Source organism: Oreochromis aureus, linkage group 10, assembly GCF_013358895.1.
Source record: "Oreochromis aureus strain Israel breed Guangdong linkage group 10, ZZ_aureus, whole genome shotgun sequence".
NCBI lineage: Eukaryota > Metazoa > Chordata > Actinopteri > Cichliformes > Cichlidae > Oreochromis > Oreochromis aureus.
In genome coordinates this window covers 8146229-8159786 of record NC_052951.1, presented here as the reverse complement: position 1 = coordinate 8159786, position 13558 = coordinate 8146229, and the positions used below count along the sequence as shown (strand labels likewise).

The window sequence follows — 13558 nt, the reverse complement described above, 5'->3', positions numbered from 1 at the left end:
AAATGTATACTGCATATTAATAAATAATCTTTATTTAGTAAAGTCTGCACATTGCGCTTTAATGTCACACCCAAATCATTTTTATAAATGGATGTTTATTCTCTGTAAAATTTCATATTTAGAATTTCTGTACACATTTAAAGGTACAACTTTCGTCACTACACTGAGGTGTCACCAAAGAGAAACAAAGTAGAAAAAAAAGAAAGGGAACCCCCCACCCCCCAACAAAACCAAACATAAAATAAGATTCCTAAACTTTATCCCTACCGTCACAGCTTGCAAAGCTTGATTATTAATTCCACTGTGCTTACCCTGATTTCCCCCAGAGAAGACCAACAAATAGCTAAGCTTGGTCAAAGAGAGCTACAGGTAAGTAAGTGTCCAAGAAATGAGACGTGTGTTGGTGTGCAAAAGAGAGAAAGAGATGACAAAGAGAAGATAAGAATCACATAAAGGAGAAGTGACTGAACAAGACACAAAAGGTACTCCAAGAAATCTTTCTAACAATGTTGCAGCAGTGGTCATGAGTGTTTTTTTTTTTCTCCCGCAGTAGGAAGATTTATTAGTGCAGTTAGTTAGTTGACACTAGTTGTGGCAAACCACTTTCCACAGACTGGCTTACTCCGCTTGGTGGCACGGCAGTAGTTGGTGAATTTCTCTTTCAGGAGCTGTCGGTACTGGTGGCGGTTGTTGTAGAAAGACTGGTTTCTTTCTAGAAACGCCTGGATTTCATCCTGCGTGAGACAATTCTCTTCATCGGAAGTCACTTCTGAATCATCCTGTTTTAGGAACACGAGCAGAATAGAGAACGAGAGAACGTGAGAGCCAGAACAGAGTCGTGAGCTTCTTTAGACTATAACTAAAGATGTTTGTTGTCCCATCTCTGTAACAAAAAGAGCTCATCAAGAGCTGAGAAACGTACCAAGCGTTTTAACTGGGTGGTTGAAGATGTATCTCTCCGTAATTTAAGATTTAGGTAAGTGAACTTATTTTTCTCAGTTAATCATATCCATAAGATAAATTTGCATGACATTGGTAGTGAGCCACATACAAAGCTGTAATACTATGAATGCTATAATTACATGAGTGGTACTGTAAGTGTTCGATGTACAAGTATAAATCCACTATTTTGGGGAAAAAGTATGTCCTGTAGATGCAACTTTTACATCCTGGTGACTTGTGGAAATTAAAGTTATGCATCTCTTGCAGAAGCTTAAAAATAAATGTCCGAATAACTATGTGGGGCTGCTGCAGACATAGTGGCCGAGTGGTAAGATATGCTTCAAGAAGGACTCGGTCCAGAATTATTGTATTAATTCTAATTTTAAAAACCTCATATGTAGCTTAATGCAGAAAACAAGCCAGCTTCCCAGCCAGTTTTTAAGGTAGGTGTGCTTAGGTTTAACTGGGCCATCCTTGAATCCTTTATATTCATACTGATAATCATTTATTGTGCCGGTATTCCGTTTTAAACTTATGCAAATATACCTGAAATCAGAACACATTCATTAACTTTAACTTGCATGTGTGATAATTTTGTCAGGCAGCAGGAATATAAGGTATCTAGGCTCATCTTCTTGACAGTCTCCTCACTCACAACACTCATAACAAATCTGCAGTTCACATTAGTGTTGCAAACTTTGCATCTGCACCTCTGATCATTCATCAGAGGCTCTTGCTGTAGATCGGAGTGAGGAGAGCAGCAGCAGTCAGAGTTTGTGCACTGGGTGAGAGAGATTGTGCTGCTCTGAGCAACTGTAGCACAGCACTTGTGTATAATTTATTCACACCATACTGTCTGACTGTACGTTTTTACCATCCAGTCTCCAAAGCTCAAAAATGGTATTGAGGACGTTCCTGTGTAGTAGTTATTACATCTCTACTGTTAACATATTTCTCACTTACCAGAAGTTCTACAAGACTTATATTTGCCATTGCAGGCCTCATGTGAAGGCTGAGGTTTTTCTGATGTACAGTCCACGGTAACCGTAGTGCAATACTGGCAAATGTATCGCCACATAAGGTGGAAAAGATTTCTTTGGTTCGACATGTGTGCGTTGAAGGCGGACTGTGGCCTATTGTGTTCCCATCTGACATGAAACCTTCACCCTTCTGAGCCTGTGAAAATATGCATCATGTTAGTGGGTAAACAGTGCTAAGGATTTTACATACAGCATATAAAAACAAAAAACAAAACAAAACTGTGTACTTTCTCGCCTCACCTCATCGCTACAGAACCCCTTGCCCTTCCTTTTTTTCTTTTTACTCTTGCACTGTTCGTTTTCCTCAGAGTGCGGCCAGCAGTCAACACAGCTGTCTATTCCATCCTCCTCCTTGTCTTCAGCACAGTGATGAAGGTTTGGGTCATCTCCTTCAGAAGATAAAGAACCGTGAGGCAAAAATGTATGAACAATATCCTAAAATGAATCTTTGTTCTTCTCAAAACGGACCAGCTTCATCGTGGTTGCAGATTCCCTCGGAGCAGGCGACGTCAGAGCCTTCTCGCGATCCTGTCTCACTGCCTTCCATACTTGAGGAGTAGCCGCAGTCACTTCCATTGCTGTGTGCTGACAAATCTGGAGAAATGGATGAGAACATTTCTGTTTTCCAGCTTCAAACTAACTAAGACCTGTGTTACTTATGCAAAACCCTCCTTAAAAATACAGGACTGATGTCTGTGTGCATTTGTTTTTTGTTTTACCTTGTTTGGTGTTGTCTGGGCAACGACAGGAAGTGCTCCTATTGGTGGCGATGGTCTCATCACAGCCGGCTTCATCCTCCTCATCGTGGCTACCACAGACCTTGCAATTGCTCTCCACAGACTCAAGAGAACCCTGGGAGTGATGCAAAGAGAGATGTAGTTGCAGAACAACAAAGATAAATAAAAAAGGAAAGCCAGATTATTAGAGCATGATTACCTCATCAAGATTCTTCTCCTTGTCCTCTCCCTCTTGTTCAGATATATCAAATCCGCACTTGTTTTTGCGTCGATTTTTTCGCTTTTGCCTCTTTTTCTCCTGCTTCAGTTCTTTGGCTCTCTCCTCCTCAGACAGCTCCTCGACAAACTGCTCCAACCGGCTGATGCCCTGCATCTTCTCCACTGCCATCTATGCATGTAGTGAAAGGGACATTACCTCAGAGTTGCAACAGCCACAGTGTATTTATCACCTGATAAACACGTAGCCATATGTACCTCAAAACTTTTACGTAGTGCATCAATTCCCAAATGGAACAATATCTGCCAGGTCTGCTCCTCGGCTCGGAGTTTCTGCCAGATTCTGTGGAGCCGCTCATAGAGATGAATACCCAGACAGGTCAGGACTTCCTCTTGTGCAATGTCAATGGTTTTTGCATGTCTCTCTCTGCGTCTTAAGGAAAAAGTTAATAAATAACAATCAATTGAAATCAGAAATTATCAAAAGGTAGAAAATTATTCAAAATGACAGTGAATTTGAATCTGACTTACTCGTATCCTCCTGCGAACTCGGGCTCTGCCCTGCCGAGGAGATGAGCAATAAAGTCGGTTTCACAGCAGACGTGGATGTGGCGTTCATGGGGGCAACAGCACAGTCCCTCATACAGCGCAGCACAGTACCCCTTCTCTTTATTGCAGTCCACCTCCCCAACCAAGATGTTATATGCCCTCAGCACTTTATTTTTACAGTCTGTGCAAAACCTGAGGACATAAAGACAAAAAAAAAAAACAAGAGGAACACACTATTAGTTTCCTTTTAACGACGGAAAAAAGAAAATTTTACAAATAAATGTTAAGATAGTTAAAGATTACCTGTGTTTACGCAAGTATGTCTCCAGCGTCTCAAGAAGACAGGCACTGTCAATCAGTACCACTTCATCTCTGCACTCCTGAGACATCAGCTCCCACACATCCATCCAGCTTCCCCTGTAACATACAGTTATTGCACCGATGTCATTCCAGCGAAAAGTTATCAGCTCCTAAACCTGCAGAAACTGATGTTTTGGAAACAGTGGAGATAAAGTCTATCCAATACTGACATGTCATTTTAAATTACACGTTATAACAGTTTGGATATTTACACACACAGCAGATACATACATGTCTCATCATCATCATTAGGAGTCATATCTGAGGCCAGTTATTTTAACTCTCTTTAGTGAGCTTCATAAAAGGGAAATCTCTAGCTCTTTGGCTTCTAAATGCTCTATGTTGATTTCTATTGCCAGTATACATATTATGAAAAATGCTATACTGCCGTGAATATCAAACAGAGAGGCTTACAGACAAACATGCTAATACCTTGATTCACATAACAGCATTATTATCAGCTTTAGAGGGATTGGCATAAGTTAGCCTGTTTTGTTTTCTACAACTTGCTGACCAAACTTAACAACCACCTTCAAGCTCTTCAATACCAACACAACACAACTGAATGAAAGATATGGGTGTAACCAGGTAACACAGTAACATGAAATGTTGCTAACTAGTTTGCTGGTAAATAACACTGAACTCATCAGTTGCCTTTTTCAGCAGAGCCACAACATATGCACAGTACCAATGCAATGTCACTTATACTGTCACGCAAAGGTTTAGCATCACTAATAAAACCTGAAGCACTACAATCAGCTGATTTCAGTTGTGTGTCAGAGGAGGAAAACAGCAACGAAGTTGTGTGAATATGGACATTTTTTTTTCTAATTTGCACAAAAGGACAAGATAAATGGTAAAGTGGAAAACTGCATCCAGGACAGAAACAACCACATTATGCTGCTAACACCACCTCGGTTCTTTGCAAGCATCTGCACAGACTGCATGCTAACGCTAAGCTAGTAACTGCATTACTTTTAAGAAAAGTGTTATGTGTAATATGAGGAATAGTGATTTGAGTCTGCAGAGGCAAACATAATCCTTTGAAAATGTGTATCATGTTAATGGGTAAACAGTGCTGAAGATTTTGCTTACAGCATATAAAAAGCAAAACAAAATTGTGTACTTTCACACCTCCCCTCATTGCTACAGAACCCCCTCTTTTACTCTTGCACTGTGCGACTCCAACACTGATCACAACAAACAGCGTAAAGACCTCAACAAACATGTACAAACATTTGACCCACAGCATTCAATTAATTCGCATGAGTGTTGCTGCTTGGTGGTTACTCTCAAAAGAGAGCCAAAGAGAACCCAATGAGAATCAATAAGAGAATTGATAAGAAAGGAATCAATAACGGATATTGATAATGGAATCGGAATTGCTAAATTCTTATCAAATCCCATTCCTAATGTGTACAGGGGCCATTTTCAACAAGTTTACCTGAATAACTGATCATGTTAACACAGATGAAAACCGTGTTTTGTCTTCCGTCACAATTCTCTTAATTCTTTCATTTTGTGAAAAACAACATCTGAAAGAACATGTTAATGAGCACACAGATAAAGGTAGGAGCATTACTCACCCTAGAGGTTTCGGCTTGTGTGTGTCTAAGGAGTGTAACTGGCAGCGTTTGTTCTTTTTACTTTTCGGAATAGCGTCAATCATGTCATTCAATTTAGCCCTGTTAAAAAAAATAGAATAAAATAAAAAATGTAAAAATTATAACGTCTTTAAATACAGCATTAGTGTGAGTACAATACTATCATCTCTGACACTAAACTGGAAAAGTGGCAGTAGCTAGTGTCACTGCTTGCTAGAAACCTGAAAGCCTTGCGTTTACATATAAGAGTTAAAAATTTATATTGATTAACACTCTGACCTGTAATAAAGCACTGTATTTTTCTCTCCAGCTTACCCATGGACGTAGAAGAGCGTGTAGAGTTTCTTCACATCTGCCAAACATGTCTTGGTGACAGAGAGCATGCCTGTGGGTTTCACGGTGAGGGGCTCCAGGGCTGGGTTTCCCGATTCCACGAGATGTGAGAAGAGACGCTCCACACTTCGTCTGCAGCCCACGCATGGCACCAGCTGAGCTAGTACACTGTACACCTCTCTGGATGCCACCATCAGGGCAATATTCAAGTCCTGCTGCTTCAACTTGGAGTGATACTGTGAGCCAAAGAATCACCACTGTTAGCAAATAACAGCAGGCAAGCTACCTCTTTTAAGCTAAGCTTGTGTAGGTAATAGCATTTTTGTTTTTTAATTTTAGAAGAAAGGAGTAAAACTCACCTCAGAAAACTGTTTCAAGTGTGAAGTGTTTATTTCGTGACTGTCAAAATCCATTACACTGTCAGAAAACTCCATTACCATCTGATGAGAGACACGAGGTAACTGTAAGGCTTAACCGTATTCCTGTATATCAAATGAGCATAATCACAGGCAAAACTGCCTCTTTGCTTTGACACTTTAACGGCACAGCAGTCACATGCTAGCTTCATTAACATTTCTTTTTTTTTTTTTTACTGTGGCTATACCAAAAAACAAAACAACAACTTTCTCACCGTGAGTGTTTCATCGATATACAGGGGGATCTGTCTTGCCAGAAATGGGTATTCCTCTTCCCCCTCCCTGCAGATTGCTACTAGGCGTGCCATGACTTCCAGTTTTACCTGCAGATTACACACAGCAAACCCACTGATCAATTTGAACACAGGCTACAACGAGCTAATGCTAATCTGGTGCAGGTTACTACCGGCCAACAACACGACCAAGCGATCTGACAAATCACCTGGTGCAAAGGGTGCTAATTATCAGCCATTTGCTAAATTTAACTACATGTGTAACGCTGCAAATGCAGATAGAGAAACTTGGATACAGATTTGTACCGAACTAGATTTATCCTGCCAAGTTAGCAAAACAACCTGGTAAACGAGAGCTTCAACAGATGACGAGAGCTGTATTGCGTTTAATGTCGTTATATCTATTTGCACAAGTTTGGACTAAAATAATTCCAGTCATTAAGACGTATTTATTGGCGCTGGCATTCTTATCGCTGAGCAGGATAAACCAGTAACCGGCGAGTAGCAGGTTATCATTAGCATGCTGGCTAATTTCATTTCCCAAAGCGCTTTTAGAAAGTGAGGAAGCCAGTCGGCGTATTGTGGACGCAATGTTCTCCTCATAACGGAGTGTATGACAGCTTAACAAATACTTTATATGTTACACTGTTGCTTTAGTTTCCCTACGCCCTGTCGATGCGAGTAAACTTGGTTAAGTTATCCGTTTGCTGATCGTCAGCGTCGCTAACCCTACAAAGCTAACGTTAGCAAACGTGAATACGGCTAATATAAAGTTCAGCTGGGTGACTGACACTTTCGTCCGTTTTTCTTACCAACACTTACACTATTGATTTTTATAATCTTGGCAGATAAAGGCGCACGACTACAACTAACTATTGATTTTACTTACCCTCTCCTGAAAGACTCCTTAAAGAAATAAACAACTGCGACAGTGACAGAAGCTGCTACGGTGGCGGAATCTTCATTACTGATTTCACCTTTGCCCTGCTCACGTAGGCGCTGACGTCTTAAAGCGTGCGGCCTACAGAGGGCACTATGTTGGCAGGAAAAAGTCGATTCACGTTCACATTGTAAGTGTAGATTGAAACAAACCATAATCTTAGTGTATCATAGAGTATAGTATATCATATTATAGTTCGTGGCAATTCAGACATAAAACTAAACTTAAATAAATTTATTCATTGTAATTTACTGGATTCTTTAGAATAAACTGTTTTATGTTCCGAGAGCCAAATAGCTCATACGTTTGTGAAGATGGTGGGAATAGACTGATGATAATGCACAAAGTGCATAATTTTAAAATGATTAAACAAAGCATAGATTTTATTGTCATATTTCGTTGTATAAACTAGAACAACCACTGAGATTTGAGTAGAACATTACTGTGAGAAAAAGAAACAGGTGGTTAATAGCTGCATGTTACATTGAGGGTTAGGCCATAATTTTAGCTCATTTTGACAGTCAGATTTGACAGTGAAACAACTGTGATGGAGTTGAGCTTTATTCAAGGGGCCAAATGTCACTCCAGCAGTAACAGACATTTAAACAACCTTTAAAATAACACAAATCCTTTTCAGTCCACAGAATTACCAGAATTTGACTGTAATTCCATAGAAATGTAATACATATATCACAAAACAATTTATGAACATGTAAAGCAGCAAAAGACACAGTGAAAAATAAGTGCTACAACTAATCGTGTCCACAACTGAGTTGGTCAATCCTGTCATGACATTGGCAAGCAAGAAAAACAGCAGCTGATTCCTGCTGACAGCTTGAATGAGGCACAGCCTCCCTATTTCACCGCTCTTTTTGTCACCGTCGTAGTGCTTTTTGTACAAATTCCATGACGAAGGAACAAAGTGACAGCCGGATGCTCTTTTAGAAAACAACAGAATTATATCAGCCAAACCGAGGCAGGACAGGAAAAACAAGGACTGCGCGACACTCCAGAGGCAGAAAGGGAAATTGGCCAAGCGGCGAGAGACTGGTTCCACAAGGGTCTGACATGCGTGCAAAGCAGCATACAGGGCGAAACTTCCCAACAAGAGGCTAACGAGTGCTCTGAGCCACTCTCTAACGTTGGCTCGTGGCTGCATCACATAAAGTCCAATCTGAACTCCTGTCAGGTAGATGGCCACATAGCCCAATATAGAGAACAGGCCCTCTTTGTTAGCGTGCAGAAAGTCCTTTTCTCTGTCACTGTTGTGAATGATAAAAGCTTTGAGCCCTGAAGTCTCCAGAGTGAACTGATAAAATCCGCTGATCAGAAGGGCAAAGATCCACAGCAGACTGGTCGGTAAAACAACTAAAAGCACAGAGGCCACAACTCTGACGATGGCTAGTGTGAAGAAGAAATTCCAGTGGACGCCGTATTCTGTCACATGCTCGTGGTAGCTGGTCATTTTGACACTCACTAGCCTCCCCATGCCAAGAGCAACCAGGGGCCAGACAGACAGGAGCTGCTTTGCAACGTGACTCATCTTGGACCCTGAGATGTTCCTCCTCCGTGCTTCAGGGCACACCAGGGCATTTGCGAAGATAAACGCTCCAACTCCGAAGTCCATAACCCCTGTGCCATAGGTTTCCGTTTTAGCATATCGTCTTGGGAAGACACTGAAGTCTACAGCCAGAATGCTGATGGCTGTTTTGACATTTACAAACACCCTGAAGAGAGTCACAAAGGGAACCTGGTTGAATTCAACGTGACTCTGCAGGAAGGCGCTGACAGTGTTCTTCGGGCACCCACGGCAGATGTAGCAGAACACACAAGCCGAAAAAAAGGTCAGGCTCACGGCGACCTGGTGAAGAACGCTACTCAGAACAGTGCACGACAGGACAAGGGGTACAATGAGAGCACAGAGGTCTAGAAGCAGGTGAAAAAACAGAGCGTGTGGTAGTGGCAGTTTTCCTTTGGCTTGATAGTAAAGTATCAAAAAGAGCCCTCTGTTGACAACACACACTGGGGAGAGGAACGAGCCCAGGGCCACCTCCTCCAGGCTGGTCCCATTGAGATTACTGACAAATGCCTCCTTCAGTTCCCTCTGAGCCATGGCCTGCACACATTTGAATTCATTATTTTAGAAGCTGAAAGAAAATTACTGGTAAAATCATTGAATACGCAACACAGACAGTGGAAGATTAAAGCATTATGTGTTGATTTTGCTGGGATAAGGAACTGCGGTCAAGTGAGCACTCACTTGCGAAGTCACAGTCAAGCTAGCCGCCCCGCCAGCCGCACCTAAAATGTGGTTGCACTACTCTTACGCGTATTACGGTATTGATGCCGACTGGCTTAGAAACGCAGTCTTTTGTGTCCTGACACTATTTAACTTCACAATCCACTCCGTTTTGGTTCATCTCCACTTTTCCCCTTGTGATCCACAGCCAAGATTACTGTACGAATCAGAGAAAATTAACAATAACATTTGCCCAATATATAGTACTGTACTTTTAATATCTTCATCTTTGACCTCAGATTACATATAAACTGTAAGAGGTGACACAGATATTTCACTGGATTCTGACTCTAGGCCATCTCCACTCTTCACCCTGTCATCCACAGCCAAATTTACTGTACGGTTTTCCTGAAAATTAATAGTGAAATTTTTCCATTTTTCTTTACTGTACTCTATATATTCCCAACTTTGACCTCAGATTACAGGAAAACTGTATGAGGTGCCGCAGATATCTCACTGGATTCTGACTCTAGGCAACCCCCACTCTTCACCCTGTGATCCACAGACAAATTTACTGTACGGTTTTTGAGAAAATTAATAGTGAAATTTTTCCATTTTGCTTTACTGTACTCTATATATTCCCAACTTTGACCTCAGATTACAGGAAAACTGTACGAGGTGACGCAGATATTTCTCTGGATTCTGACTCTGGGTGACCCCCACTCTTCACCCTGTGATCCACAGACAAATTTACTGTACGGTTTTTGAGAAAATTGATATTAAACTTTGCTCAATTTACTCTACCGTACTCTATATATTCTCATCTTTGACCTCAGATTACAGGAAAACTGTAAGAGGTGACGCAGATATTTCACTGGATTCTGACTCTGGGTGACCCCCACTCTTCACCCTGTGATCCACAGCCAAATTTACTGTACGGTTTTTGAGAAAAGTGATAGTAAACTTTGCACAATTTACTCTACTGTACTCTATATATTCCAATTTTTGACCTCAGATTACAGGAAAACTGTAAGAGGTGACACAGATATTTCACTGGATTCTGACTCTAGGCCATCTCCACTCTTCACCCTGTGATCCACAGCCAAATTTACTGTACAGTTTTTGAGAAAAGTGATAGTAAACTTTGCACAATTTACTCTACTGTACTCTATATATTCCAATTTTTGACCTCAGATTACAGGAAAACTGTACGAGGTGCCGCAGATATTTCACTGGATTCTGACTCTAGGCCATCTCCACTCTTCACCCTGTGATCCACAGCCAAATTTACTGTACGGTTTTTGAGAAAATTGATATTAAACTTTGCTCAATTTACTCTACTGTACTCTATATATTCCCAACTTTGACCTCAGATTACAGGAAAACTGTACGAGGTGACGCAGATATTTCTCTGGATTCTGACTCTGGGTGACCCCCACTCTTCTCGACCATGAAAAAAACCATCTGCATGTATTCTTTCACTACATCCATGATTCTCCTCTGTGGTCTTCCTCATTCATCCTGTTTGGAGCTTAATGTTCAACATCCTTTATCTATTAAAATTACAGAAGGAGAAGAAAGTAATCATCAGAGCAGGAATCATGGTAAATGATAAATAGATTACTAGTACATACAAACATATCATTTGCATAATTTGTCTGATAACGCTGCATTGGATGGGTTTTTTAACGGTAGGCTGAAATTGTACTACAGTCTGCTGATGAGGAACTATTTTAGTGTTGAATAAAAAGTCCTCCACAATCTGTATATGAATTGTCATTAAAACCATAGAGATTATTACTTGTAAAGGAAAAAAAAAGTGGGACAATGCCCATCAACATATAGTGTATATTTTGGAAACATTACAAAGATACAGGTAATTCTGGGTTCACCGGAATTGCAGATTAGACTGGTGGACAGCTGGTGACAGCATCAGTGACAGGGATGCCAAAAGGAAGAACAAATTAATCATCAAGGCTGGAAGCAGAATTAGGAGGTGCCAGAGTCAGCGAGGGTCAGAGATCAATGAACAAATTGCCCACCTTCATGGATAATGCATCACCCTCAAAAGGATTCAAAATCTTGGCCATGAAGAACAGTTCAGGAAACTTATTTTATTGTTTTGTCTGTGAAACTGTACAAATGAAATGTAAATTATGTTAAAGGCAAACACATTTGTGAGCCATAAGAAACAAACATGCTTTGCATTATGCCTTTAAACATCTGTATAGATTTGATACAGTATTTATTAACTGAATTTGCTAACATGTCTTACATAGTGAGAGTATTTCTTTTACTGATGATATTTCAAAGATGTTTTTTTTTGACTACTTAATGCTCTACTGAACACATGGCAATGACAGCAAATGTGGAAATTTTTTAATTTGTTGTTTAAATTTGATATTATTGTAGGCCGTATATTTTCTTAGCCTCTGTCATACTCTGTTAACACAGCAATCTCAAAAACCGTACAGTAAATTTGTCTGTGGATCACAGGGTGAAGAGTGGAGATGGCCTAGAGTCAGAATCCAGTGAAATATCTGTGTCACCTCTTACAGTTTTCCTGTAATCTGAGGTCAAAAATTGGAATATATAGAGTACAGTAGAGTAAATTGTGCAAAGTTTACTATCACTTTTCTCAAAAACCGTACAGTAAATTTGGCTGTGGATCACAGGGTGAAGAGTGGGGGTCACCCAGAGTCAGAATCCAGTGAGATATCTGCGGCACCTCGTACAGTTTTCCTGTAATCTGAGGTCAAAGTTGGGAATATATAGAGTACAGTAAAGCAAAATGGAAAAATTTCACTATTAATTTTCTCAAAAACCGTACAGTAAATTTGTCTGTGGATCACAGGGTGAAGAGTGGGGGTTGCCTAGAGTCAGAATCCAGTGAGATATCTGCGGCACCTCGTACAGTTTTCCTGTAATCTGAGGTCAAAGATGAGAATGTATAGAGTACAGTAGAGTAAATAGAGCAAAGTTTAATATCAATTTTCTCAAAAACCGTACAGTAAATTTGGCTGTGGATCACAGGGTGAAGAGTGGGGGTCACCCAGAGTCAGAATCCAGTGAAATATCTGCGTCACCTCGTACAGTTTTCCTGTAATCTGAGGTCAAAGTTGAAGATATTAAAAGTACAGTACTGGGTAAATGTTATTGTTAATTTTCGCTGAATCGTACAGTAATTTTGTCTGTGGATCATGGGGTGAAAAGTTGAGATGAACCAAAACTGGGAGTGGATATTGAAGTAAAATAGTGTCAGGACACAAAAGACTGCGTTTCTAAGCCGGTCTTCATCCGTACCGTAATATACGTAAGAGTAGTGCAACCACATTTTAGGTGCGGCTGGCGGGGCGGCTAGCTTGACTGTGACTTCGTAAGTGAGGGCTCACTTGACCGCGGTGATAAGGATAGACTTTCCGAATAAAAGCCGAGCGTGTCCAGAGTTGTCACGGACATACAGGCGAAGCAGCCTTTATTAGTAGACACTGACATTTAACGAAGTACTGGGAAAAACAATGTACGTAGATCATCAGCTGGATATGAATTTCCATTTGAACGTACAAACATAATTTCACCAGTGCTTACTCGGTGCGAGATATCAATTCATTTCTCTCGCCTGCTCTACGTCCTTTACACGCTACAAAGATTATGTACAGTTTATAAGAACTTACCCAAGGTTTGTCTGTTACGGACTGGAAATAGCTTACAGATATACCGGTTTTACAGCATTTCTAATTACAACTGCTGAAAGCCAGGAGACTAACCCAACCATGATGTCTGCACCTACAGAGAGTGCCTTTGCTCATTTCCGTATTGGTTCTCTTGACGCATTCAGGGGAACTCGGATTTCTGGCAACTTCCAATGATAACGGTGCACTTATGTGCATGTTGAGTTAAACGATTGAAAAAAGGTATTTACTTACGATTTGTTAGATGTTAGATTTCA

At 40.6% G+C, this 13558-nt stretch overlaps 2 protein-coding genes across 4 annotated transcripts; both read right to left on the bottom strand.

The window, feature by feature from the left end:
* Positions 1-7: 7 nt before the first annotated feature.
* Positions 8-13409, bottom strand: ggnbp2 (gametogenetin binding protein 2). 3 transcript variants are annotated; one of them, XM_039618657.1, is made up of 14 exons: positions 13284-13409; positions 6413-6520; positions 6141-6221; positions 5764-6017; positions 5431-5529; positions 3788-3901; positions 3467-3676; positions 3194-3368; positions 2919-3107; positions 2702-2834; positions 2451-2576; positions 2223-2371; positions 1906-2118; positions 8-779 (listed from the first exon to the last, which is right to left on the bottom strand). In XM_039618657.1, the coding sequence occupies exons 2-14, from the start codon at positions 6503-6505 to the stop codon at positions 576-578; spliced, it is 2040 nt and encodes a 679-aa protein (XP_039474591.1). In that variant the 5' UTR covers positions 6506-6520; positions 13284-13409; the 3' UTR covers positions 8-575. The 3 variants fall into 3 exon arrangements, with proteins under 3 accessions (XP_039474591.1, XP_031597467.1, XP_039474592.1); XM_031741607.2 differs by lacking the exon at positions 13284-13409 and adding an exon at positions 7320-7445; XM_039618658.1 differs by lacking the exon at positions 13284-13409 and adding an exon at positions 7253-7272.
* On the bottom strand, positions 7733-13410 carry pigw (phosphatidylinositol glycan anchor biosynthesis, class W). Its single transcript, XM_039618659.1, has 2 exons — positions 13284-13410; positions 7733-9486 (listed from the first exon to the last, which is right to left on the bottom strand). Exon 2 carries the CDS (start codon positions 9481-9483, stop codon positions 8017-8019), a length of 1467 nt encoding a protein of 488 aa, XP_039474593.1. The 5' UTR covers positions 9484-9486; positions 13284-13410; the 3' UTR covers positions 7733-8016.
* Between the last annotated feature and the right edge of the window lie 148 nt (positions 13411-13558).

Excerpts from the sequence above, each read along its gene's own strand:
- pigw (XM_039618659.1), bottom strand. The coding sequence starts at position 9,483 with ATGGCTCAGAGGGAACTGAAGGAGGCATTTGTCAGTAATCTCAATGGG.
- ggnbp2 (XM_039618657.1), bottom strand. The coding sequence starts at position 6,505 with ATGGCACGCCTAGTAGCAATCTGCAGGGAGGGGGAAGAGGAATACCCA. Across the intron at positions 5,530-5,763 it reads ACGCTCTTCTACGTCCATGG|GGCTAAATTGAATGACATGA; the intron begins GTAAGCTGGAGA and ends TTTTTTTAACAG. Across the intron at positions 2,119-2,222 it reads AGGGGTTCTGTAGCGATGAG|GCTCAGAAGGGTGAAGGTTT; the intron begins GTGAGGCGAGAA and ends ATATTTTCACAG.